This window comes from Dama dama, chromosome 1 (assembly GCF_033118175.1).
Source record: "Dama dama isolate Ldn47 chromosome 1, ASM3311817v1, whole genome shotgun sequence".
NCBI lineage: Eukaryota > Metazoa > Chordata > Mammalia > Artiodactyla > Cervidae > Dama > Dama dama.
The window spans coordinates 25,316,708-25,342,316 of NC_083681.1; the positions used below are offsets into that span (position 1 = coordinate 25,316,708).

General features: G+C 42.5%; 1 protein-coding gene across 5 annotated transcripts in view; it reads right to left on the reverse strand.

The window, feature by feature from the left end:
- USP28 (ubiquitin specific peptidase 28) overlaps nucleotides 1-25,240 on the reverse strand; it is a 66,197-nt gene extending 40,957 nt beyond the window's left edge. For 4 of the 5 annotated variants that reach the window (XM_061144911.1, XM_061144938.1, XM_061144902.1 and 1 more), the window contains exons 1-3: nucleotides 25,128-25,240; nucleotides 5,566-5,643; nucleotides 4,505-4,634 (exon numbers count right to left, since the gene is read on the reverse strand). In XM_061144911.1, coding sequence (XP_061000894.1) covers nucleotides 4,505-4,634; nucleotides 5,566-5,643; nucleotides 25,128-25,184 — 265 coding nt within the window. In that variant the 5' untranslated portion in view covers nucleotides 25,185-25,240. The remainder of the gene's footprint in view (nucleotides 1-4,504; nucleotides 4,635-5,565; nucleotides 5,644-25,127) is intronic. The other variant, XM_061144921.1, reaches the window with a different exon arrangement.
- Between the last annotated feature and the right edge of the window lie 369 nt (nucleotides 25,241-25,609).

Here is a 25,609-nt window from a genome sequence, read left to right on the forward strand (position 1 = left end):
AAATATACCATGCCATGCCCTTCTGGCTTGCAGAGCTTCTGTTGAGAAATCAGCTGACAGCCTGATGAGGGTTCCCTTCTAATATTTTATTTGCCTTTAATTTTCGTCAGTTTGATTACTATGTGTCTCGGTGTGTTCCTCCTTGGGTTTATCCTTCCTGGGACTCTCTGTGCTTCCTGGGCGTAGCTATTTCCTTTCCCATGTTCAGGAAGTTTTCAGTTATTATCTCTTTAAATATTTCTCAGATCCTTTCTTTCTTTTTTCCTTCGGGACCCCTATAACATGAATGTTGGTGTGTTTAACATTGTCCCAGAGGTCTCTTAGGCTGTCTTCATTTCTTTTCTTTCTTTTTTCTATATTCTGTTCTGTGGCAGTGATTTCCACGACTCTTTTCTCCAGGTCTTTTATCCATTCTTCTGCCTCAGTTATTCTGCTGCTGACACCTTCTAGTATATTATTCATCTCTATTTGTCTGCTCTTTAGTTCTTCTAGGTCTCTGGTAAACATTTCTTGCATCTTCTCAATCTTTGTCTACACTCTCTTCTGAGATCCTGGATCATCTTCATTACCATTATTCTGAATTCTTTTTCCAGAAGGTTGCCTATCTCCGCTTCATTTAGTTGTTTTTTTAGGATCTTATCTCGTCTCTTCACCTAAGACATAACTTTCTGCTTTTTCATCATGATTAACTTTTTGTAATACAGTTTTTGTTTTAGCCATCTGTGAGACAGTGCTGCTTCTTGCTTCTTCTGTCCGTCCTCTGATGGACGAGGCTAAGAGGCTTATGTAAGCTTCTTGATGGGATAGACAGGTGACAGGAAAAACTGGGTCTTGCTCTGTTGGCCAGGGCCTTGCTCAGTAAAGCTTTGGTCCAAGTATCTGTTGATGGGTGGGGTTGCACTCCCGCCCTTGTAGTTGTTTGGCCTGAGGCAACCCAGCCCGGGGATCTACGGGCTCTATGATAGGGTTAATGGCAACCTCCAAGAGGGTTTACGCCAAGGGGGACCGTCTGGTGCCCCTGTCTCTGTGATGAGCCCCTGCTAACCCACGCCTCAACAGGAGGCCCTCCAGCCTAGCAGGTAGTTTTGGTTCAGCTTCCTGTGGGGTCATTGCTCCTCTCCTCTGGTCTTGGTGCGCACAAAATTTTGTTTATGTCCTCCAAGATTGGAGTCTTTTTTCCCTCAGTCCTCTGGAAATCCTATAATCAAATCCTGCTAGCCTTCAAGGCCAGATTCCCTGGCCTTCCAGTCCCTTTGTTGGATCCCAAGGCTGGGAAGCCTGACATGGGGTTCGGAACCTTCACAGCAGTGAGAGAACTTCTTTGGCATTACTGTTCTCCAGCCTGTGGGTCACGCACCCAGCAGGTATGGGATTTGATTTTTTACATGACTGTATGCCTCCTGCTGTCTAACTGTGGCTTCTTCTTTTTCTTTGGATGTGGGGTATCTTCTTTTGGTGGGTTCCAGTGTCGTCCTATGGAGAAGGCAGTGGCAACCCACTCCAGTACTCTTGCCTGGAAAATCCCATGGACAGAGGAGCCTGGTAGGCTGCAGTCCATGGGGTCGCTAGGAGTCGGATGCGACTGAGCAACTTCACTTTCACTTTTCACTTTCACACACTGGAGAAGGAAATGGCAGCCCACTCCAGTGTTCTTGCCTGGAGAATCCCAGGGACGGCGGAGCCTGGTGGGCTGCTGTCTATGGGGTCATACAGAGTCGGACACGACTGAAGTGACTTAGCAGCAGCAGCAGCAGCAGTTTCGTCCTGTCTGGCTGCAAATTTCTGCAGGTTGTCCTCCTGCAAAGCTAGCTGCAATTTTGGTCCTCTCGCAGGAGGAGATGAGTGCACATCCTTCTATTATCTGCCATCTTGAACCAGACTTCAAACATAGCTTAATGTTTTATTTTATGTGGGTCATTATACTCTCAAACCAACTACCAACATATTGTTCATGAGACAATCTGGGAAATTTCTTCAATAGTATTTGATGAGATTAAGAAATTGTTATTAAGTGTGATAATGTTGCAGTTATGAAAAAAAGGTATTCTACAATTTTAACTTAAGCACAAATTGTTATATGATCTAGCAATTCCACTCCTATGTATATACCGCAAAGAATTAAAAACAGATAATGAAGTAAAATGGAAAACACGAAAATAATGTAACAGAACTAATACTGCAGATCAGTGGTAAGTTCTGCCTTTTCAATAAAAGGTCCTGGATAGCTAGGGGAAGTGCTGGGGGGCAGTGATGGATCTAACTATATTTCTATCTTATGTCTTACCAAAATAGTCCATTTCAGATGAATTAAATATTTAAATATGAAAAGCAAAACATTACAATTTTAGAAGAAAATATAACAGAATATCCTATGACATCATGGTATAGGAGTTCTTAAACAAAAAGCATAAACCACAGCAGAAGATTAATAAATTAAAGCTATTTATTAGCTCATCACCACAGAGGAAAAACACAGGTCATCAACAAGAAGGTATCTGCAACGCCCAAGTCCAGAAAAAAGGATTCATATCAAGAAAATAAGGTCACTATCTGTAAGAATATCAAGAATCAATACAAAGAAACAAACAGAAAAACCAGCAGAAGATACTAAGAGAAATGTCACATGAAGAAACATGAACTGTAAAAAGGGAAAAGATGATCAGTATCATTATTTAACTTATTAAAAATTCTAGTTAAAAACAAGACAATCATTTTAAATCAAAAACACAAGCAACAATTTTACAATCTAACAATTGTAAGAGCAAGAGTTACCCTCAAACTCTATTAGTGGGAGTATACATAGGTTAAAAAAATCATTTCAGAAACTAATGTCACTAATGCTGTGTGCTTAGTCGCTCAGTCGTGTCTGACCCTTTGTGTCCCCACAGACTGTAGCCTACCAGGCCCCTCTGTCCACGGGGCTTCTCCAGGTAAGAACACTGGAGTGGGTAGCCTTTCCCTCCAGGGGGATCTTCCCAACCCAGGGATCAAACCCAGGATTTCCGCATTACAGGCTGATTCCTTACTGTCTGAGACACCTAATACCTACTAAGATGAAGACGGGCATGTTTCAGTACTTACCAATTACATCGTGAGTCTTTAAACACTAAAGAAAACTCTTGCATACGTGCACGAAAAAACACAAATCAAAACAGCTCACAGTAGATTTGTTCATAATGGCAAAAAAAATTCAAAACAACTCCAAAGTCAATCAACAAATGTATCAATTAATTCTCTTGTGTATTCAGACCAAGAAATACTACACATGGAAAGAAATAACTACAGGTATAGCCAACACGGATGCATCTCAAAAAGAAAAATATGGATTGAAATAAGTCACTGTGCACTCAAAGACATAAACAAGAATACTCACAGCAGCAGCACTCAGAATAGCTTGAAATTGCCCAAATATCCATTAATACCACCTGACCCAGCTGACAGGTCCTCCTCCGAGAAGCCTCTCTGGTCTCCAGAGTACCACTCTCTGGGTCTTCCTGCCCTGCCTCTATACACTCTTCACTGCCCCCTCCACCTTCCCCAGATATCTCAACACTGGAAGTACCTACTGCTGAGACATGAAAGCTTTTCTCGTTTCTCTACCCCCTCCCTAGGAGAGCTCATCCTTTCTCATAACTTTATGTACCATTTACAAGTTTATGATTTCAAGTCTTATCCAGGTCCAGCCCAGCTCTCTCCCCTGAACGGCACACCTGGATCTCCACGGTCTTTCTGACACTCCACCTTGATGTCTAACAGGCCTCTCAAATTTAATATTGCCAAAATTGATCTTCTCATTTTCCACCCCAAATCTGCTCCATTGGTAATTATTCCCATGTCAGTTAAGTACAACTCCACCCTAACAGCTGCTTAGGAAAAAATCCTGGAGTCATCTTTAAGCCTTCTCTTTTTTGTCACAGCCCTCATCTCCTTTGTAAGCAGATCCTGTGCAACAAGCACTTGTCACCCTTCCACCACTGCATCCTGGCCCATACTGCCCTCATCAGTGACTGCTTCCTGAATAGTGCTGGGCTCCCTTCTCTGCCCCATGCTCACTACTCCCCCTCACAGTTCTGTTCTCAACACAGCAGCCGGAATGATCCTTAGGAAGTGGAAACCAGTTTACAGCATTCCTCTGCAGCAAACTCTCCAATGGCTGGTCCTCCAGCTCAGAGTACAAGCCAAGCAGCTATGAAGCCTCTGCATGATCTGCCTCCTGTTCGCTCGCTCCACAGCCTCATCTCTCACAAGGCAGCAATTCTTGTTCCTTTTGTTCATCTCCAGTGCCTAAAAGAGTGCTTGGCACCTAACAGGGGCTCATTAAATAACTGCTGAATGAATGGAACCATTTAAGTGCTGAGAATTGTGCCTGGCACCTCATTATGGCTCAGTAATTAGCCATGATTACCATTATTTCCGAAGGGCTGATGTGATGGAAAGGACACTCACAGAAACTCATCTCTTAATTTCTGCTAGTTCAGAAAAGGGCCCGCCAGGATATACCTACTTGTTAATTCCTCTTTGCTGGCAGCACTCCCCTCTTCTTCAGATGGTTCTGCAGCAGTCTCTTGGCTGGGCTCTTTAACTCTTTCATCAGTGAGAAGGCTGACTGCTTGGGTGATGTCACCGTTACTGGCCTAAGGGGAGAGAAACAAACAAATTTCAAAAGTCAAACATCACGGCATTTAAAATAAACAGCAAGTGAGTTTGGGGGTTCTAACCCCTCACTACCCTGGTGTCACACTAAATCTAGGCATAATTCTAGAGTATACAGCAGGAAACTTGAAGCGATGCTCTCACACTCCCAGGTTCAGGACGGGAGCGCCGCGCGCTGCTTCCTCACAGCATGCAGACAAGAATGAGCCTCACGGCTCTGGGTACTCCTCCCCCTGACGGCACAGTGGCTAAGGCATGATGTACCAGACTCCAAGTGAGGTCAGCCCGACAACAAAGGCGCCCAACAGTCATCATATTCTCAGGTGGTGACCACACTTCTACTTCGTTTTAACTTTTCAAACTTTCCTTAGGGAAAAATTCTAACGTATACAACAGAAGTGAGAACGTATAACTGGATCCCAAGTGCCCATCACTCAACTTCGATAGTCACTGAGCCAGTCAATCTTATTTTCTCTCTTCTGTCTCCCCTCCCTCAGATATTCTGAAGCAAATCCTAAGCATCTTATTACATCATCATTCAACATTTCAGAATGTATCTTTAAAAAAAATATACAACCCACAGTGCTGTCCTCACACAATAACCAGTTTAAATTGCCCTGACTCAAGTATTTTTTTAGTGTGAATCAGGATCCATTAAAAAAGGCCCATACAGGGCAGTTAGTTGATAGGTATCTTAAATCTTTGCAGAGTTCCCTGCACTGTCTCTTCCACCCTCAACTTTTTCCTGCTCTTATAATTTACAGGTTGAAGATGCTGGGTCATTTGACCTCTAGAACTTCTGTCCCTATACATATGCACTTTCATTTTGGCATAAAAATAGCCTGAACTGACATAACTATGATATGAACAACTGTTCTAAAACCTGTTGACTCACAGAGGCCTTGAACTAACCTTCAGAGCTTCATGAAGAAAAGAAGGGTCCTGAATGCCTGTGATTTCTCTCAGTTGATTCAACAGCATTTGACAGCTCTGTATTTGAGAAACAAAATGAACACAAGACATGTGTCAATCAGAAAGTAAACCTGGACACATGTGAAGAAGAGACATAAACATCCAAGGTAAACAGGTTTGAGAATTGCATTTCTTACTGTAAAAAACCAACAAGCCCCAAGCAACAAGGTACTAACTGTCAGACACATTGTGAAATGTCAAATGTATTACTCTTTACAAGTTTAATCATAGAAAGTGCTTTTGGCACTTGTGGAAGAAATACAAGTAGAGAGTAAAACTACAAATACACAAAACATTTAAAGGTAATATTCTAGCCCTAATGGACACTTAAAATGCCTCATGTTTCTCTCTGTGAGCAGTGCTTAAGTAGGTCACTATAAGGAGTCCAGGGAATTTGCATGGATGTGAAGATGTGCTATTTTAAGCTTCACTGCACATGCCATTTGTGTGTGTCATTTTTCACTGACAATAAGTTTCCGATCATGTAATTAACAAACGATATCACCAATGTCACATTTGAAACTTCAGGTCTGATTGCTTAAAAAGAAGTATAGATAAAGCCGGAATTTTCTGAATTATAAATAAAATTCTAGAGAGAATAAAGTATGGAGTGTTTTCTCTTCATTAATCTCAATCATGGCAAAACCTTCCATGCTACAAGATCAGTTTATAACCCCTTTCAGCCTCAAAGTCTTCACTAAGCATTTTGTCTTGTTTTGCACAAAGACAAAAGTTAACACAAAACACCTATTTACAAGGAAGCTCAACTTAAACAGTCACTTGGCCCAAGTGAAGACATAGTGATCTTTCAGATGAATACTGAAAACGAAACTGTTCACATTTAGCCCAACCAGCAGAAATCTAATTTATACTATTCTTAAGGGGATCCTAGAATGAAGCCCCAGATCAACAGCTGACGCGTGACCACTAACTATCTTTCAGTTAGCGCTGTGTCTCCAAGAGGCAGTCTAGCTCCCTGCCAGTGGTGAGAGAAACAGTATCCTCTGTCCTTCAACAGCTGAGGGCCCAATGCAACACTCAAGTATCACGCACTAGAAAACACGAACTGAAACACCCCTCTACAGTCCTCAGAAAAGCATCAACAGTCTTTCTGTTCTAGTCACAGGCCATGGTCATAGGCTCGAAATGGAACCCTACCCTGCTGAGCCCAGCAGTCCTGGAGGCTGGGCATCTGTCTCGGGCAGTCACTGCCTGGGCACTGGGAGAGGGACTTTCGTACTAAGAAGTGTCCAAAGCTAACCTTGGAAAACACTGAACACACACAGCATGTGATGTTTAGAAAAGTAAAGCATCAAAAAGTCTGTTTGCAAACAAATCCTAATTCCGTTGATCATACTGTGTAAAAGTGTATGAATCTATATAGATCAATCATACCCAATTTTCTAAAAAGTTCAAACTGACGTACCCAAAAAAGGATGGAATAACAACTGGGAAGGGGAAATGGGTAGCATGTCAGACTGAACTGGAACCAAGAAGGGAAGAGTAGGATAGACAAACACACCTTCACCTGAGATCACTCGGTGTATCAACAAAAGACAATGCCAGATGGAATAACAGCTCACACACACTGCTTACTTCCCACCAGGTGCTGTGGAAAACACTTGAGAGGTATCAACTCATTTATCTCTCAGAACAAACCTGTGAGAGAGGCACTGCGCCCATCTGACAGAAGACTGAGGCACAGAGAGGCTGAGTAACTTACGGAAAGTCACTGCTAGTAAAGACTGGAGATGGGATTGGACCCCAGGCTGCCCGACTCCAGAGTCTGCACCCTAACCTCTATGCCATGCTGTATCTGAGAAGATGAAGAAGACAGGCAAGAAAGCCTACTTAATGCAAAACAATGCAAATATTTTATTCTGAAATTTTGACCTTGATCTTCGCAAGTTTCCTATTTTTATTTTAGCTGCCTTTATATAGGCACAGTTTTAATTACTCTGTAGAACAATCAGTTCCAAATAAGCTACCATCATGAGCTAGAGAGGTAAACACCAGAAGAGACTGAATCTAAGGTGCCACCAGTTATAAAATGGTGCCACCAAAGAGAAAAACTGCTGCTACTTAAACCATGACACAAGACCTTCACGACAATACCAGGAGACACATGAACTGGTCACGTCCACTTCCTGTGGCTCCAAAGTGTCTCATTTACATTGAGAAACAGAACCACTCACCCTGCTTCCAGATGCACAGCCTGGAATGCATTAAGTAACTCTCCTGCATATTTCTCAGCAGCAACAACAAAAAAGGCTTAAAACACCTATAGTAGCTTCCTTTCTGAGGGCCCGTGATACATTTGATTGTAGTTTTGCAAGAAAATCTGAAATGGCAATCATTCCTCCAAAGACAAATACTGTACTTCACATAAAATCAAATCTGTACCCTGCTGTTCTGTTTCTATGCTTTTCTTCATAGTTTTTGTTTGTTTCACTGTTGAATCATAGGGGGATCTTTTTAAAGTCATTTTAGATGGCAAGTAAACTAACACCCTGCTTATTTAACTTATATGCAGAGTACATCATGAGAAATGCTGGGCTCGAAGAAACACAAGCTGGAATCAAGATTGCCGGGAGAAATATCAATAACCTCAGATGTGCAGATGACACCACCCTTATGGCAGAAAGTGAAGAGGAACTACAAAGCCTCTTGATGAAAGTGAAAGAGGAGAGTGAAAAAGTTGGCTTAATTCAGAAAACTAAGATCATGGCATCTGGTCCCATCACTTCATGGCAAATAGATGGGGAAACAGTGGCAGACTTTATTTTTCTGGGCTCCAAAAATTACTGCAGATGGTGATTGCAGCCATGAAATTAAAAGACGCTTACTCCTTGGAAGGAAAGTTATGACCAACCTAGATAGCATATTTAAAAGCAGAGACATTACTTTGCCAACAAAGGTTCGTCTAGTCAAGGCTATGTTTTTTCCAGTGGTCATGTATGGATGTGAGAGTTGGACCTTAAAGAAAGCTGAGCGCCAAAGAATTGATGCTTTTGAACTGTGGTGTTCGAGAAGACTCTTGAGAGTCCCTTGGACTGCAAGGAGATCCAACCAGTCCATCCTAAAGGAGATCAGTCCTGGGTGTTCATTGGAAGGACTGATGCTGAAGCTGAAACTCCAGTACTTTGGCCACCTCATGCGAAGAGTTGACTCACTGGAAAAGACCCTGATGCTGGGAGGGATTGGGGGCAGGAGGAGAAGGGGATGACAGAGGATGAGATGGTTGGATGGCATCACCAACTCGATGGACATGAGTTTGAGTAAACTCTAGGAGTTGGTGATGGACAGGGAGGCCTGGCGTGCTGCAATTCATAGGGTCGCAAAGAGTCAGACACAACTGAGCGGCTGAACTGAACTGAACTGAAACTAACCATGCAGTACCAACAGGGCATGTAACTGGGCTGCCATGGTGGCAGGAACAGCTATGACCAAGCCCACACGTGTGTAGACCATGATAACTACACCACATGTGCTACGTGGAAGATAGTCAAGCAAGGAGCATCTCAATTTCAGAGATCTCAGAATGCCAAGTAAGTGCTAATCAAGGAAATATGGCATTCAAACGATAAGTAACTTACTACCCATTACATGTGGCCACAGGTTAAAGCCCCACTCCTCTGTCTCCACGCTTTAACAGGTAGCAGCAGACATTAACACATCTAGAATAATACACTCAGGAAAGGAAACTCAGGTTCCCTTTTTTTTTTTTAAAGCTATTAGGCAGAGATGACAAAGACATAAAATCATTCTGTGCAGCTCCAAGAACAGTGTTATGCTCATCTCATCTCCCTCAAGAAATGTGTGTGTGTGCTAAGTCAGTCACTTCAGTCTGACTCTGTGTGGCCCCATGGACTGTAGCCCGCCAGGCTCCTCTGTCCTTGGGGATTCTCCAGGCAAGAACATCAGAGTGGGTTGCTCTGCCTCCGCAGAGGACCTTCCTGACCCAGGGATCAACCCGCGTCTCTCACGTCTCCTGCGCTGGCAGGCAGGTTTTTGACCACTAGTGCCACCTGGGAAGCCCCATGCTATTCAAGGACTCCAGCCCCTTACTACTCTCTGCCCTTTCTAACCTCCCATGCCAATGGAACAAATGAGCCTGCAAAGGAATGGGACTTCCTATCTTTACCTGATATTTCTCACCATGTGGATCTCTGTTTTAAATGTGAAATTCCTGCCTCCATAAAGACAACAATCACACAACACACCACCTAATGTGAATTATCCACAGGACAGTGCTGTTCACAATTGTAACTAACACTTACTGAACGCCTGTCAGGAACCATGGATGCCTCATACATCATGTAACCCCTGGAACAACCCTAAAATAGTCAAGGATCATCTTCATTGTGCAAAGTAGAAAACTAAGGTTTATAAAACCAATTTTGTCATCAAATGTCTTGAACTAAATGATTAACCAAAAATAACCATTAAGAGTCTGAACAACACATTTCACAAGGAATAAGCTATGCTATTGGGACACATGAACAATTGCTATGACATGACTCAGTCTTATAAATATTTAGCTAAACCTAAATTCTCAGTAGTACCCATGATCCAAATCCTGATCAGGGCTTCCTGGGTATAGACAGTAGCAATCCGTCTGCAATGCACAAGAGTCAGGTTCGATCCCTGGGTCAGGAAGATCCCCTGGAGTAGGAAAAGGCAACCCACTCCAGTATTCTTACCTGTAGGATTTCATGGACAGAGGAGCCTGGTGGGTATATCTGACATGTTAATTTTACAACAGACAAGCTAAGTTCATTAGGCTCTTAGTGCATCGCTAACTCCCAGTTTCTCCTCAACTTCACACGAAATTGATTTAAATATTAACTTCACCGTTAACTACGATGCTACAAATAAATGATACACCCAACAAAAGACAAGACAAAGCCTGTGCTCTAGTCATAATGAAGTCAAATAACTGGCAAGAGCCAACAGGTTTGCATTTCCTTAACTAAATACATATTATTTTCATAAAACAAAGAGCACTCTTTTTTCTTGCCCAGAGGCAGTAAAGAAAGACAGGCACACACACATCTCTACAAAGAGCTCAGCTACTCTATAGTTTTGGGGCAAAGCTTCTTTGTACTGAGGTTCTCTTAAAGCAGACGGCAACTCGGCAACTCATCATAAACAATAAACAGGATTATTACATGGTAAAAACATTAAGTTATCAAGTTTTTGTAATAAACAACTGGCCTAATTCTACTGCAACTAAATTAAAACTCGATGAGCAAACTACTGCGATTACTAATCTCACAACCTTCAAAATACCCAGTTTAGCGCTGTGACAAGGGTGCTTTCTAGATGATTCCATTCCTTCAAACAGGAATGCTATTTTCACCATTCTGATGCACACATTTACTGATCTCGATTGTCTATTTTTACAAGTACATTTCTAAATTTTAAACTAAGTAACTGATAAATGTTACTTTACTCCAAAGAAATACCAAGGTGTGCCTAATAAAATTCTCTCCAAAGTTAAAGATCTGGTTTTCTAATTTTAAAATAAACCTTAAATATCCAAGGAAAGCAAAGGGTAACTCTAAGAGTCAAAGAAAATACACAGCAGCAACTCCAGAAACCCAGGCTATATAACAGAGTCTTAACACAGTCTGAGACTGCTGCTAACCTTTCCAACTTCCACGGAAAAAGTCCACAAAGTCCTGCTATTTTTTCAGTTTTTATTCCAGCAACAACTCTATGTTGGTACAATTTACTCATAATATGAAACTCTAAAGTGACTTATGAGTCCACAAATGACAAATAGCCATTTTTTCTGGATAAAACTGAATCCCCTGAAATCGATAACTTATTTTAATGGTGCAAAAATTAGGTACATGATGAAAATCACTGTTTCAGTTCATCAACTGGCTTAACGTTTTTAAAAAGCATTAAAAGCTTTTAAAAGTTAGTCAATCCTAAATGGTGTAAAGGGGTCTGAACTAAAATTAAAAGCAAGGAAGAAGAACTAATCATTATTTACTCAAACTTTTTCATCTCTTTTGTCCACATTCACTGAGTAGAAAATTCTAACAGCACAAAGTGATATAAAATGAAAGGGAAATTTCCCTGTTCCGTCCATCCAGTTCTATGTCCCAGGAGTAATCACTATTAATAGTTTCTAACATCTTTCAGAAATGGTCTTTGCACATGAATGTCTTCTTTCATACCATACACAAAGTCCTGCAACCTTGTTTTTTTCTTACTTTAGAATACACTAAGACAATATTTTTTCATTTCTTTAAATACATATATGCCTCAACCAAATACAAGAAACACGTCCAGGAAACTAATATGACAAGGTTTTATGAAATGCATCTTCAAACATTTAAGAAAACGCCATTTAGCAATCTATTTGCTAAATGAGAAACTAAGAAAATACAGGAAAAGATATAGAAACCAAGTTTACACGCTTATAGTTTTAGAAACAAAATTCTATGTTATTATTAGTTGGGCCTCAGTGTGTAGTTTCCATCTCTTATAAATAACAAGGAACAGAGAGGTGACTTGGGATGGGATTATGAACAGTTCTATATGTGAGGATGAGTTTAGACTTGATCTAATGAACAACATAAAATCATTACAGGCTCTTCAGCAGGGAAGAAATGTGAGGGGCAAAAAAGGCATTTTAAAGGGATTAATCTAGCATATATTAACAGCTAGTTTACATGTGGGTTAAAACTAGGAAAAGAAAGCTTAACCATGAGTTACAGAGCTACTGAATAAACCAAAGATGATGAAAGCAGTAAGAAGCTGGTAGGAAAAGTGGAATGGTAGAGTACAGTCTATGGGTTTTCCCAATGGCTCAGTGGGTAAAGAATACACCTGCAATGCTGGAGACACAGGAGACGCAGGTTTGATCCCTGGGTTGGGAAGATCCCCTGGAGGAGGAAATGGCAACCCACTCCAGTGTTCTTGCTGAAACAGCCAATGGGCAGACGAGCCTGGCAGGCCCCAGGCCGTGGGGTCACAGGGCTAGAGACACAATTGAGCGACTAAGCACTTAGAGTATGCTCTGCACATCTCAAAGAAGAGATGACGCCGAGCCAACATCTGAAAACGGGTGCCTGAGAGAACGCGACTGACAAAGGCATGAAAAGAAACCATAAAAAAAGTAGTTACACCACACTGACAGAATGAAGGGGGAAAGTCATCTTGATCAATGCAGAAAAACACAACACATTTGATGACATACATAATTGGGAAACTAGGAAAAGAAGGGCATTTCCTCAACATGATGAAGGGCCTGTATTTAAAAAAAAAAAAACTCACAGTTAACATCATACACAGTAGTGCAAGACTGAAAGAGTCCCCCTTAAAATCAGTATTAATACAAAGAAGCCCATTTTCACCAATATTATTCAACGTTATACTAGAAGTTCTAGCCAGAACAATTAGGCAAGAAAAATAAATAAAACTCACCTATACTGGAAAGGAAAAAGCAGAACTATCTCTATTTACAGATGACATGATATATAAAAAACCCAAAAAAATCCACAAAAAAGTCACTAGAGCTAATAAACAAATTCAGCAAAGTTGAAGAGCATATGATCAATAGAAAAAAATCAGCTGTGTTTCTATACAATAATAGTGTACAATCTAAACAGGAAATTAACAATTCCATTCATAAAAGTATCCAAAAGAATAAAATACTTTGGAATAAATTTAACAAAGTATACTAAAAACTACATAACACTGAGAAAAAACTTACAGGAAACTTTCATAACATCCAAGTTCGTGGACTGGAAGACCGTATTAAGGTTCTCCAGAAAAACAGAACCAACACGGCATGCATGTGTGTGTGTGAAGAAATCCTGTATTCATAGTTTCCAGTATATGTGAGTTAAGAAATTTATTATTACAAATTGGCTCTTGGGATTTTGAAAGCTGAGAAGTTCCAAGATCTACACTGGCTGGAGAACCAGCCAATGGGGTTATTTTAACCTGAGCTAGAAGCCTGAGAACCAGGAAAGCTTATGACATAACTTTCAGTCTGAGGGCAAGAGAAGACCTGCACCCAATTAGGTAAAGTTTCCTCTTTTCTACTTAGTCTTTCCGTAGCTGGGATGAGGTCCAAAGACATCAGAGAGAGCAATCAGCTTTATTCACCCTACCGATTCAAATGCTAATCTCATCCAGAAGCACCCTCACAGACATAACCAGAATGGTTGACAAAATGTCTGGACACCTCCTGGTCTAGTCAAGCTGACACATAAAATGAACAATCACAAAGACTTAATATTAATATGTCAATACTACCCAAAGTGATCTACAGATTCAATGCAATATAAAAAAAAATCAATTCCAATGATCATTTTTACAGAAATGAAACCACTGACCCTCAAATCCATATGGAATTTCAGTAGACGTTGAATAGCCAAAACAGTATTGAACAAAGAGGGCTCACACTCTAAGATTTCAAAACTTACTGTGAAACTATAGTAATCACGACAGTACAGTACTGGCATAAGGATAAGCAGATAGGCAAATGAATTGCAATTGGGAGTCCAGAAAAGAGTCATAAATCTCCGGTCAACTGATTTTTAAATTTTTAAATTTTATTTTCTGTTTTATTTACTTAATTTTTGGCTGTGCTGGGTCCTCACTGCAGCACACAGGCCTTCTCTAGTTGCGGCAGGTGGGGGCTACTCTTCGTTGCGGGTTTCTTTCTGCAGTGGCTTCTCTTGCTGCGGAGCATGGGCTCCAGGCGCAGGGGCCTCAGTAGTTGCGGCACATGGCCTTAGCTGCCCTGTGATACATGGGATCTTCCAGGACCACAGACGGAACCTTTGTTTCCTGCACTGGCAGGCAGAGTGTTAACAACTGGACAACCAGGTAAGTCCTGGTCAATTGATTTTTGATAAGGATGTCAAGACTATTTGATGGGGGAAAAAAAAAAGACTCTTCAAAAAATGGTATTAGGGATGGTATAGGGATAAGATTGACAGTATTTAAGAGCACAAATTTGCAACAAGTACTAAAATAGCCATAGAGATTTAATGTAAGGTTTATTGAACATAATAATAATGCACTATAGGTAAGTGATGTGACAAATATCAGAAGAGCAAACATATTGTAATATATCCACTTACTGAAGCAACATGACGTACACCTTAAATTTACACACTCCACAAACAAAAATGGTGGTAGAACAACTAGATATACATTTGCAAAAGAATAAAGTTTGACTCCTGCTGCTAAGTCACATCATCATGTCCAACTCTGTGCAACCCCATAGACGGCAGCCCACCAGGCTCCCGTCCCTGGGATTCTCCAGGCAAGAATACTGGAGTGGGTTGCCATTTCCTTCTCCAGTGCATGAAAGTGAAAAGTGAAAGTGAAGTCACTCAGCCGTGTCCGACTCTTAGCGACCCCACGGACTGTAGCCTACCAGGCTCCTCCGTCCATGGAATTTCCCAGGCAAGAGTACTGGAGTGGGGTGCCATTTGCCTTCTCCCGTTTGACTCCAACTTCACATAATGTTCAAAAACTAACTCAAAATGGATCAACATCTAAAGTATAAGAGCTAAAATTATAAAACTCTAACAAGAAAGTTAGAGGTAAATCTTCAGTATCTTGAATTTGACAATGGATTCTTTTTATATTATCCCAAAAGCACAAGTGACAGAAGAAAAAAATAGGTAAGTGGCACTTCATCAAAATTAAAAACTTTTATGCAACAAAGGACATTATCAAGAAAGTGAAATGACAACCTACAGGATGGGAGTAAATAGTTTCAAAACATAAATCTGATAAGGATCCAGTATTCAGATTATATTCAAATTCTTACAATTCAAAAACCAAAGACAAAAAAACCTAATTCAAAAAACAGGCAAAGGACTGAAACAGACATTTCCCCAAAGAAGAGATACAAATGATCAATAAGCATAAGAAAAGATGCTTAACAACAACTGCCATTAGGAAAATGCAAATCAAAATTAAATGAGATACCACTTCATAGGCAAAGATGACTCCTATAAAACAAAGCAAAGATGGAAAATTACAAGTTTGGGGAGGATACGGAAAAACTGGGATCTTTGTGTGCTGCTGGTGGGAATGTAAAACAGAAAAGATGCTATGGAAAGGTCTGAGGTTCTTCAAAACGTTATACATAGAATTACCCTATGATCCAGCAATTCTACACTTAGGTATATACCCAAAACAATTGGAAGCAGGTATTCAAATATCTAGGGCTTTATGTATGGCTCAGTGGTAAAGAATCCACCTGCAATGCAGGAGACACAGGTTTGACCCCTGGGTCAGGGAGATGCCCTGGAGGACAGCATGGCAACCCACTCCAGTATTCTTGGCTGGAGACTCTCAAAGACAGAGGAGCCTGGTGGGCTACAGTCCACAGAGTCACAAAGAGTCAGACACAACTGAAATGACTTAGCACGCATGCAAATATTTGGACACAAATGTTCACAGAAGTACTATTCACAAAAGCCAAAAGGTGGGAAAAACTCAAATGTCCACCAATGGAAAAATTACATCTTACATCAGGTAAGATGTACTAGATATATCTGTTATTCAGTCACTCAGTCGTGTCCAATTCTTTGTGACCCCATGGACTGCAGCATGCAGGTTCCCCTGTCCTTCACTATCTCCTGGAATTCACTCAAATTCGTGTACGTCGAGTCGGTGATGCCATCCAACCCATCTCATCCTCTATCGTCCCCTTCTCCTCCCACCTTCAATCTTTCCCAGCATCAGGGTCTTTTCCAATGAGTCAGCTGTTTGCATCAGGTGGACAAAGTATTAGAGCTTCAGCATCAGTCCTTCCACTGAACATTCAGGGTTGATTTCCTTTAGGACTGACTGGTTTGATCTCTATGCTCCCCGAGGGACTCTCAAGATCTTCTCCAGCATCAAAGTTCAAAAGCATCAATTCTATCCAAGGGACTCTCAAGAGTCTTCTCTGGTACCACAGTGCAAAAGCATCAATTCTTTGGGGCTCAGTCTTTTTTATGGTCCAACTCTCACAACTGTACATGACTACTGGAAAAACCACAGCTTTGACTATATGGACCTTTGCCAGCAAAGTGATGTCTCAGTTTTTTAATACACTGTCTAGATTTGTCATAGCTTTTCTTCCAAGGAGCAAGCATCTTTTAATTTCATGGCTGCAGTCATCATCCACAGTGATTTTGGAGCCCAAGAAAATAAAGTCTGTCACTGTTTTCATTTCCCTTTCTATCTGACATGAAGCGATAGGACCGGATGCTATGATCTTAGTTTTTAGAATGTTGAGTTTTAAGTCAGGTTTTTTACTCTCCTCTTTCACCTTCATCAAAAGGCTCTTTAGTTCCTCTTCACTTTCTGCCATTAGGGTGGTGTCATCTGCATATCTGAGGTTATTGATATTACTCCTGGCAATCCTGATTCCAGTTTGTGCTTCATCCAGCCCAGCATTTCAGAGGATGTCCTCTTCATATAAGTTAAATAAGCAAGGTGACAATATACAGCCTTGATGTACTCCCTTCCCAATTTGGAACCAGTCTGTTGTTCCATGTTTGGCTCTAGAGCTGAATATTAGCCATTATTGAAAGGAATGAAGTACTGATACATGCTATAACTTGAATAAACTTCAATAAACTAAGCGAAAGACACAAGACACAAAAGGTCACATATTATACAATTCCATTTACATGAACTATCCAGAACAGGTAAAACGCAGCTACAGAAAGCAGATCAGTGTGGTCAGGGAGGAGAGTGGAGGGGAAACAGGGAGGGACTGATTAGTAGAATTTGGTTTTCTTTTGGGGTGATAAAAATATTTTGGACCTAGACAGAAGTGGTGGTTGTGCAATGTTGTGAATATACTAAATGTATACTTTAAAATAGGTAATTTATATTATATGAATTTCACCTCAACTGAATAAAAATTGAACTTTGCATATGCACGTACATACACACAACAAAAAAGAAAAAAAAAAAAAACACCAGGAAAGTACTAACTTGCACAGAAATATTGGAAAAAGGAAATATTTTCTTAGGATATCTCAGATTTAACCTACCAACCACCATGAAGCAGCTGCTAGCATCAATTCATGCAGATCTTTAATCTGGCTTTGAATGTCTGGCATTTTGACCTCTGTTTTTTATTAGAAAGCCTTGATGGTGGAAATTGCACCAGGTAGCCCCAACTCCACCACACATTAGCCTCTGTGAAAATTTCAACTTTCTTGAGCATCAATTTCTACGGCTGGAAAATAAAGTATACCATAAGCTTTGGCAGCATAGGTATGACTATGAAATGAAGTAATGCATACAGGAACTGTTATTAAAGTGGAAAAATGATTTTTAAATGTAACTACTGTGACCCGTCCATCTAAAAGACTCTTCTACAGACTGTAGTAAAAATACTGATATCCTAGGAAAATAATTGCCTTTGCCAGGGTTTTAGTTTTATTACTTACTAGTTGTGTCATTTTGCAAATTCTGCTTCACACTGAATTTTATTTCACAGGGTTGCTATATGGGCTCAATGAGAAATATATGTTAAGGTGCTCCATAAATTGTCAAGGGAGTCAAAAAGTTTGGTTCTAAAAAGGCACGTACTGCAGCAAAGTCAGAATGGCGTGAAGTCTCAACTGTGCTATGCTGTGTATGCTCAGTTGCTAGGTCATATCTGACTCTCTGCCACCCGATGGACTGTAGCCTGTAGTCCCGCCAGGCTCCTGTCTGCAGGACTTTCCAGGCAAGAATACTGGAGTGGGTAGCCGTTACCGTCTTCAGGGGATATTCCCGACCTGGGGAGGGAACCCTGCTTCTTCTGCCTTCATCTCCTGCATTTGCAGGGGGATTCTTCACCACTTGAGCCACCTGGGAAGCCCCTCAACTGTGCTACTTAGAATTTATTCTTGAGTAAGTCATTTTTTCAAATGCAATACAGAGACAGACTTTGGTTTAAAAATTTCTTATTAGGACCTTATAAGCTATATTAACATCTGAGGCTGAGTTTCCCCACAGTAATAAGACATAATCATTCATACCTTGTAGGGTTTTTATAAAGATTAAAAATGTACCAAAAACTGGCACATGGTAGAGGCTATGATTACAAGTACATATTTGCAGGGCTGGTATAGTAACTGTGGGAAAAGGAGTGAGGCAGCAAATGTTTATCTCAAGTAGAAATGCTCAAAAAGCATTTGGAAAAAGAGGAGTTGAAGTCATCTGCAATTTGGGATCAGACATGCAGATCTGGAAGCAGTTAATAAAGGGACAGTAACAACAAAGAAAGCAAAGGTTCGCCCCTAGCAGAGAAGAAATGTAGAAAAGCCAGAAAAATAAAGGCCTCAGGGCCTTCCTTGGTGGTGCAGTGGCCGGGACTCTGAGCTTCCAGTGCAAGTGACCCAGGTTCCACCCTTGGTCAGAGAACTAGATCCCACATGCAGCAACTAAGAGTTTGCATGTTGCAACTAAAGATGCTGTGTGCAGCTAAGACCCAGTGCAGCCAAATACACACAAACATACATACATACACACAGGGCCCAACGGTCCCAGGGAAGAGGGCTCAGCAAGTTCAGCAGCAGCAACGCTGGGCACACTAACAGGACATGGAAACAAAGTCTGAGGCCAGGGCTCCACCACAGACGGTGATCACGAGTAAATCAACTCCCTAAACCAGCTACTATATCTGCAAAACCAAGAAGGCTGCAGTAGGGGATTTCCCTGGTGATGCAGTGGGTAAGAATCACCTGCCAATGCAGGGGACAGAGGTTTGATCCCCGGCTCAGCAAGATCCCACATGCCACAGAGTAGCTAAGCCCAAGTGCCACAACTACTGAAGCCCTTGCACTCGAGGACAGAGGTGCAGTATGGAATTCCTTGGTGGTCCAATGGTGGGGACTTGACACTTTCCTTGTTAAGGGCACAGATTCAATCCTTGATTGGGAACTAAGATCCTATAAAGTTGTGCAGCACGACTCCATCCCTCCATGCAAAAAAAAAAAAAGAAAGCCGTAGTACATAAATTCAAACATCTTTTCCAGGGCTAGTTTTCGTAAGAAAGTTGTAAAATGATGTTATCTGTTCAGAAGTGAGGGCTTACTGTGATACATCTGTGATGAGACCATGGTGAATGATTCAAGAAAACAGGCTGGAATTTTTTTGTAAAAAGCGGAACAGTTGATAATAACTAGCAACAAAATCAAAAGCCGAAATAAGTATCAACCAAAAAGTGGCCATGAAAAAGCATCACAAATCAAAACATGCAAATGGGACTTGAGAAAGTATTTGAATAAGCAAGGATGTAGAAAGAACTAGTACTGAAAGGTCACTGACCTGACCTCCAAGAGATCCATTTCACTTGCTACCAATACTAAAAGCCTACTGCTGGCAAGGTTCTCGTTGGGTGGCCTGGGAGATGCTGATCACATAAAACCACTCACTGCCCTACAATCTAATCTTCTGTTGCCTGATCAGCCTCTCTGTAGGCCTGTGGGCAACCAGCCCTCATCTTGCTGGAGCTTAAGTGATCCCCAGAGTCACCTCCTAACTGGGCTTTTGCAAAGTTGCTGCTGCACCTGAAGTAAAACCTGGGAACCAGCTCACTTCGGCCTGAGGACGGGGGCCTCCTACCAGCCAAGAGCTAAACCTTGCCTGGGTCTGTGTTTTTCAAATTTCCCACAATGAGCTGGAATTACATTGTAACTGGAAAACTGTTTTAGAGAAGAAACAGGTGGACTTGGAAGAAAGTAAACAAAATGAAAGGAAAGACAGTAAACAAGGTTAAAGAACAAGGCAGAGACAATTTTGCTATTGTTGCTATTTTGTTTGAGGATTGAGGAGAAGTGTGCATAGCTGAACGGAATATGGGAATCCTTTGGAGCAGAAAATTAATTACTTTCTCAAAGTTTATCACCCAGGGATCTTGTCAAAAGGAGATTCTGATTCTGCAGGTCTAGGGTAGAGGCCCAAACAGTGGTATGTTGGTTTGTCCAGCCGATTTATTGCCTTAATAGAAATATTTCGATGAAGATTTCAAGCTACTAACATGAGGTCATTGAACAGATAGTTGGGAAGAAATGTATATAGTCACCTGGAGAGGCAGTACAAGTACAAGCTGGCTCCAGCACACCCAAATTTCTACATTTCTAACAAACTCTTGGACGATATGGATGCTACTGGTCCATGGACCATATCCTGAGTCTCAAGGGAGCAGAAGGCAGTGAAGGCATCTGGGAGTTAGGCTAGGATAAGGAAGATGAAAGAAAACTTAGGCGAATGAGGAGAAACATCATCTAAACCAGGGTTTCTTAAGCTCCATTGACATTTTGGGCCACACAACTTCTTGTTTTGGGGAAGGGGGGGCCCTCTATACACTGCAGGATATTTAGCAGCATTCTTGGCTTCCACCCACTAGATGACAAGCGTATTCTTCCCTAGGAGTCACAATCAAAAAGGTTTCTAGACACCACTGATTTAGATTCATCTCTAAAAGACGGGAGAAGGGAAGAGTACATCTTCCACTGAGAGAAAAAAGATTCTGAAGGGGGGAGGACCCCAAGCATGAGACAGAGCGCTCTTTAGGTATCAGTTAGCTCATCCAAGTAGAAAGGAAGGTAATCTATTGAGAAACAGTGCAGTGAGGACTGAAAATTTAAAACATCAGGAAGAGAGTTCTACAGAGTAATAGGTTCTGACCCAAAACTATTGGTCCATCAACAAAGAAGTAGGATCAGAGATTTCTTGAGCTCTTGGGAGTTAGAAATCCCTGGGTTAAACCCTGGCTGTACCCTTTACTAGGTAAGTAACCTTGTGTAAATTATTTAACAAGAAATAAGAAAACTTCCTGAAGTTGTCCTAAGTACTGAGATACGTTAAGTTGTAAGCACAGTCTGGCATATAGTACATGATCAATCAAGGTTATCTACTACTACTATCAGCATCATTATTCTCCTTGAAAAATACGTTTCACTTGGCTATTGCTTTAAATTTCTTTGATGAAAGAAAACACATGGCAAGATCTTGCCTGGTGAGGTGTTACTTGTCAATGTGTTTTATAAATTTACTAAAAGTACTGTGTGAGTAGGAACTGTCTGGAGCTGGAGGCATGAGAGTTGTGGATGCCAACCAAGCACTCACTTAATGTTGTTCCAAAAATTACAAGAAATGAGACAAGATAAAAGAGTGTATAAAACCAATAAATCAAAAGAAGGCACTAAATTTTCTCAGAAACAGGTTTTCACAGGGCTTCCATTAGCAGGATGTAGGATGAGCCTTAGCACAGCTGCAAAGGTTGACAGGTTTGTAAGAGCCAATCTGACTTCAAATTGCTTGTCCTACTGAGGTAGGAGACAGTGGGTCTCTGGGCCAGACACCTGGTGGTTGTCAGGTGGAGTAAAACTAAGCCTTTGTTCTCAACCAGACACTCTAAAGACAAAGCTAGTGGTAAAAGCTGAGCTCTGCTAAAGCAGAGAGATAAGGTGCCCATTCCTGAGGTCAAGGAAGACTTCCCTGTCTGCACATGTGAAGGAATGTTTTTGGGAGTTGAAAAGGGAGGGGACCCCACTCCATAATAAGTGTGGACACGCACCCACAGGCCGCTACAGTGGGAACTGTCTCAGCAAAAAGTTGCACATGCATCTTGTGGAGGATCCATGGGCCAGTCAGGCAGGAAGAGAGAAACAAGATAATGGGTCAAAGGTAAACAAAGCCCTGGAAGGACTGTCCTATATAAATGATTTACATCACCTCCTCACTCCTCCTCCTTATCCAGGACGGCCACACATCTCTCTGGGTGTGTCTCTAAACGCCTGCGCTCCTCTCCGGGTGTGTGTCTCTGCCTAGCTTCTGACTTACTGCACCACTCCTCATCAGAGAGGATGCCCATACCCTGTCAGGTTGTGTATCTCTGCCCTGATTCTGAGTTGGATAAACGAACTGTTTTCCTGTGTGCTCTCCCATATATTGTGCTGTGTCTCGAATCATAAACTTTGTATCTGTTTTTATACTTTTTGCCTCCTTGAAATATTCTTGCTTCAAAGCGGGGCAAGAGCCAGGGCCACTTTGCCCCTAGCCTCTAGCCCTTGGTGGTCCAGTGGCTAGGACTCTTGGTTTTCATCCAGGTTACCCAGGTTTAATTCCTGAGCAGAGAAGCAAGATCTCTCTTCAGGACTGCTCAATGCTCTCCCTCTGAGAGCACACTGCTGCTGGGTTTTCATCTAAGTTAAGAACTGATTTAAATGGTGCAAGCTAAGTCGCTTCAGTCTCGTCCGACTCTTTGCGATCCCATGGACTGTAGCCCACCAGGCTCCTCTGTCCATGAGATTTTCCAGGCAAGAATACTGGAGTGGGCTGCCATGCTCTTCTCCAGGGAATTTTCCTAACCCAGGGATTGAACCTGCATCTCTCAGGTCTCCTGCATTAGTGGGTGGATTCTTTACCACTAGCGCCACCTGGGAAGCTGCGATTTAAATGGTACCTATCCTCTTTTAGACTCAAGTGCAGACTAAGAACAGATTTCAAGAGTACTGCGTCTTCGTCTGACTCAAGTTCTTCAGGGCTATGACAGATTCTGCCTGTTCCCTGACCAGTAAGGGAAAGGAAGCACTCTAAGTTTTAAATAGCTACTGAGTGTCAGGGGAGGAGCGCTCCCCTCAATTAGAACAATTCAAGATCCTTTAAGAGCAATGAAGAATTGCTTCAGAGAATTTAGAGTTCATTCTAACATGAAACTTAAGATGAAGAAGAAAATACCAAAATCTTTCCTCTGAGATGGGAAAAGTACTCCCCATATAGACTCCTTCATTCTAGCCTGCTAACTTCAGGCATTTTACATTAGAAAAAACCAAAAGGGCAAACATTATCAAGCATTCCAAGCTTATCATCTGTCTGTATGGGGCGAATCGCTGGGAAGAACAGTAAATGTCATCACTCTGCAGGTTGCCAGGAGTCAGGTCCTCCAGCCAGCCACAGCCACTGGAGTTCCAAAGCTTTCCAAAAATAGCTATGACTTATATACAAGTGTTCATCAAACACCTCACACATGAGCATGAGCGCTTAAACCGAGAAGGCTGAGACAGTGGTCATCCCTCAAACTGAGGCAGAGGTAAATGCAGTTGCCGCTGACCAAACGACACATGGTCTCAACCAACAAATTTAAATATGACTTGCTCTCCCTTAAAATAGTCTCTTCTCTAAATCAACATGACAATCTCAAAACTAAGATTTTCCCACCTGCTTTTAAGTCACTGTCCTTTGAAGAAACAGAACTGATCTGTGAAACGAAAGAAAATCCTGACTCACATTCCAAGGGTCATTTGTAAACACCTAACAATATTTCTATTAAAAATCAGCACATGAAACACCATTTGCATACTTTCATTTTGGAGCCCAAGACCTGGAGGTATCTTTTACTACCGGAATTTATAAAGGAAGTGCGGTCACTTTATTGGTCTCTTGAGTGTCCGAAGAGGGGGTTAAAAAAAGGGCGTAAAGGGTTTCTCACGTGGAGGTATCTTGATAGCTCTGTACTGTAAATAGATAAATAGTTCATGAAATTCCTCACTTCCAAACTCGCATTTAAATACTTGGTACAGGTTCCCCATTCTGTCTTGAAAAAGCGCACCACTTGAGGGGTGACAGGGTAGTGTTAAGTTAGAACATTCCAAAGTAACATTAGAAGACATTCTCAAATTGCCCACTTCCCAAGGTTTTTTTTTTTTTTTGGAACAGACATTAGCCCTTTTTTCTCTCAAACCAGTGTTCTTTTCCTCTCACCTTCTTAGCCCAGAAATCCCTGTATTGATTTCAATCTTCTTAGATACTAGAACTAGGAAAGCATTTATCAGCATACCTTCTATTCATCACGGTGTTCCTGCCCTTTCCTTAAAAATCTACAGTGATGAATGCAGTAACTGGGGAGGCTGCTTTCTGCTTAAAAATATGGGGAGGGGGGGAATGTGGAAGGTAGGAAGTGGTAACAAGGACCCTTGGTCTTTCACACGGTGTAGGTAAAATCCTCGCTTTAACTTAGATAACTTCGGTCTGCTTTAGACTCTTAAAACAACACTGCCCTAAAACGGATTCGAAAACAAAAACAAACAAACAAAAAAACCCACAATCTAGCAAAGCTGCCCGTTTCCGAAGTTTCTCACCCCTAGTTGGGGGCCAGGAGCGCTCTCTTTAGAGATCCCTGATGCAGACAGTAGCCCACGTCCAGTCCTTTATTTTTGATATCCCAAATTAGCTAACCTCCCTCGAACTTCAGCCCGTCTCCGGACCCCAAGAAGAGTCCTCAATCTCTGCGAGCGAGCCTTGCAGAGACTTCAGCTTCCTCCCGGAGCCCCGGTGCTCACCCCGGCCGGCGCGCTGCCTTCGCCCCCGCCGGGCCCGGGCGCCCTCCGCAGCCCCGCGCCCCATCTCCGCAGGCCCGCCCGCCCGCGCCCCGCGCGGCTCCAGACTGGGCCCCGCACCCCTACCCCGTGGGACCCGGAGTCCGCCCCCTGGTCCGCGCCCGCCGCCGCGAGGCCCACCGAGCCGTGGCGGTCGGTCGCTCCGGCCGCGTCGTCCTGCTGCAGCTCCGCAGTCATGGCCGAGACGCCCCTCCGCGGGTCACCCGCCTCCCGCCGCCGCCGCCGGCCCAGCCTCGCTGGAGGAGGAGGAGGAGGAGGAGGAGGAGGTGAAGGAGGAGGCCCCGCCTCCGCCCTCCACCCCGCTCGAGCTCCGCCTCCGCCCCGCCGCGCGCCTGAGGCTCAGCCCACACGCTCCGCCCCCGGCCTGCGCGCGCACGCTAGGCGCGCGGCCGCGGCCCGAGCCGCTTTGCGTGCTCCCGCGTACGCCGGCCTCTGACCCCGCGCAGGGCACGTGACCCCGGCCCCGCCCGCGCCTAACGGTCAGCTTGTACGTCGGTCGGGCGGTCTGCGGCCCGGAAGTGGTGTTGCGGAGACGGGACCTTGCTTTCCCAAATCTCATTCTCCGACGTCAGCGGTCAAAACCTCCTCATTTTTCGGACTCA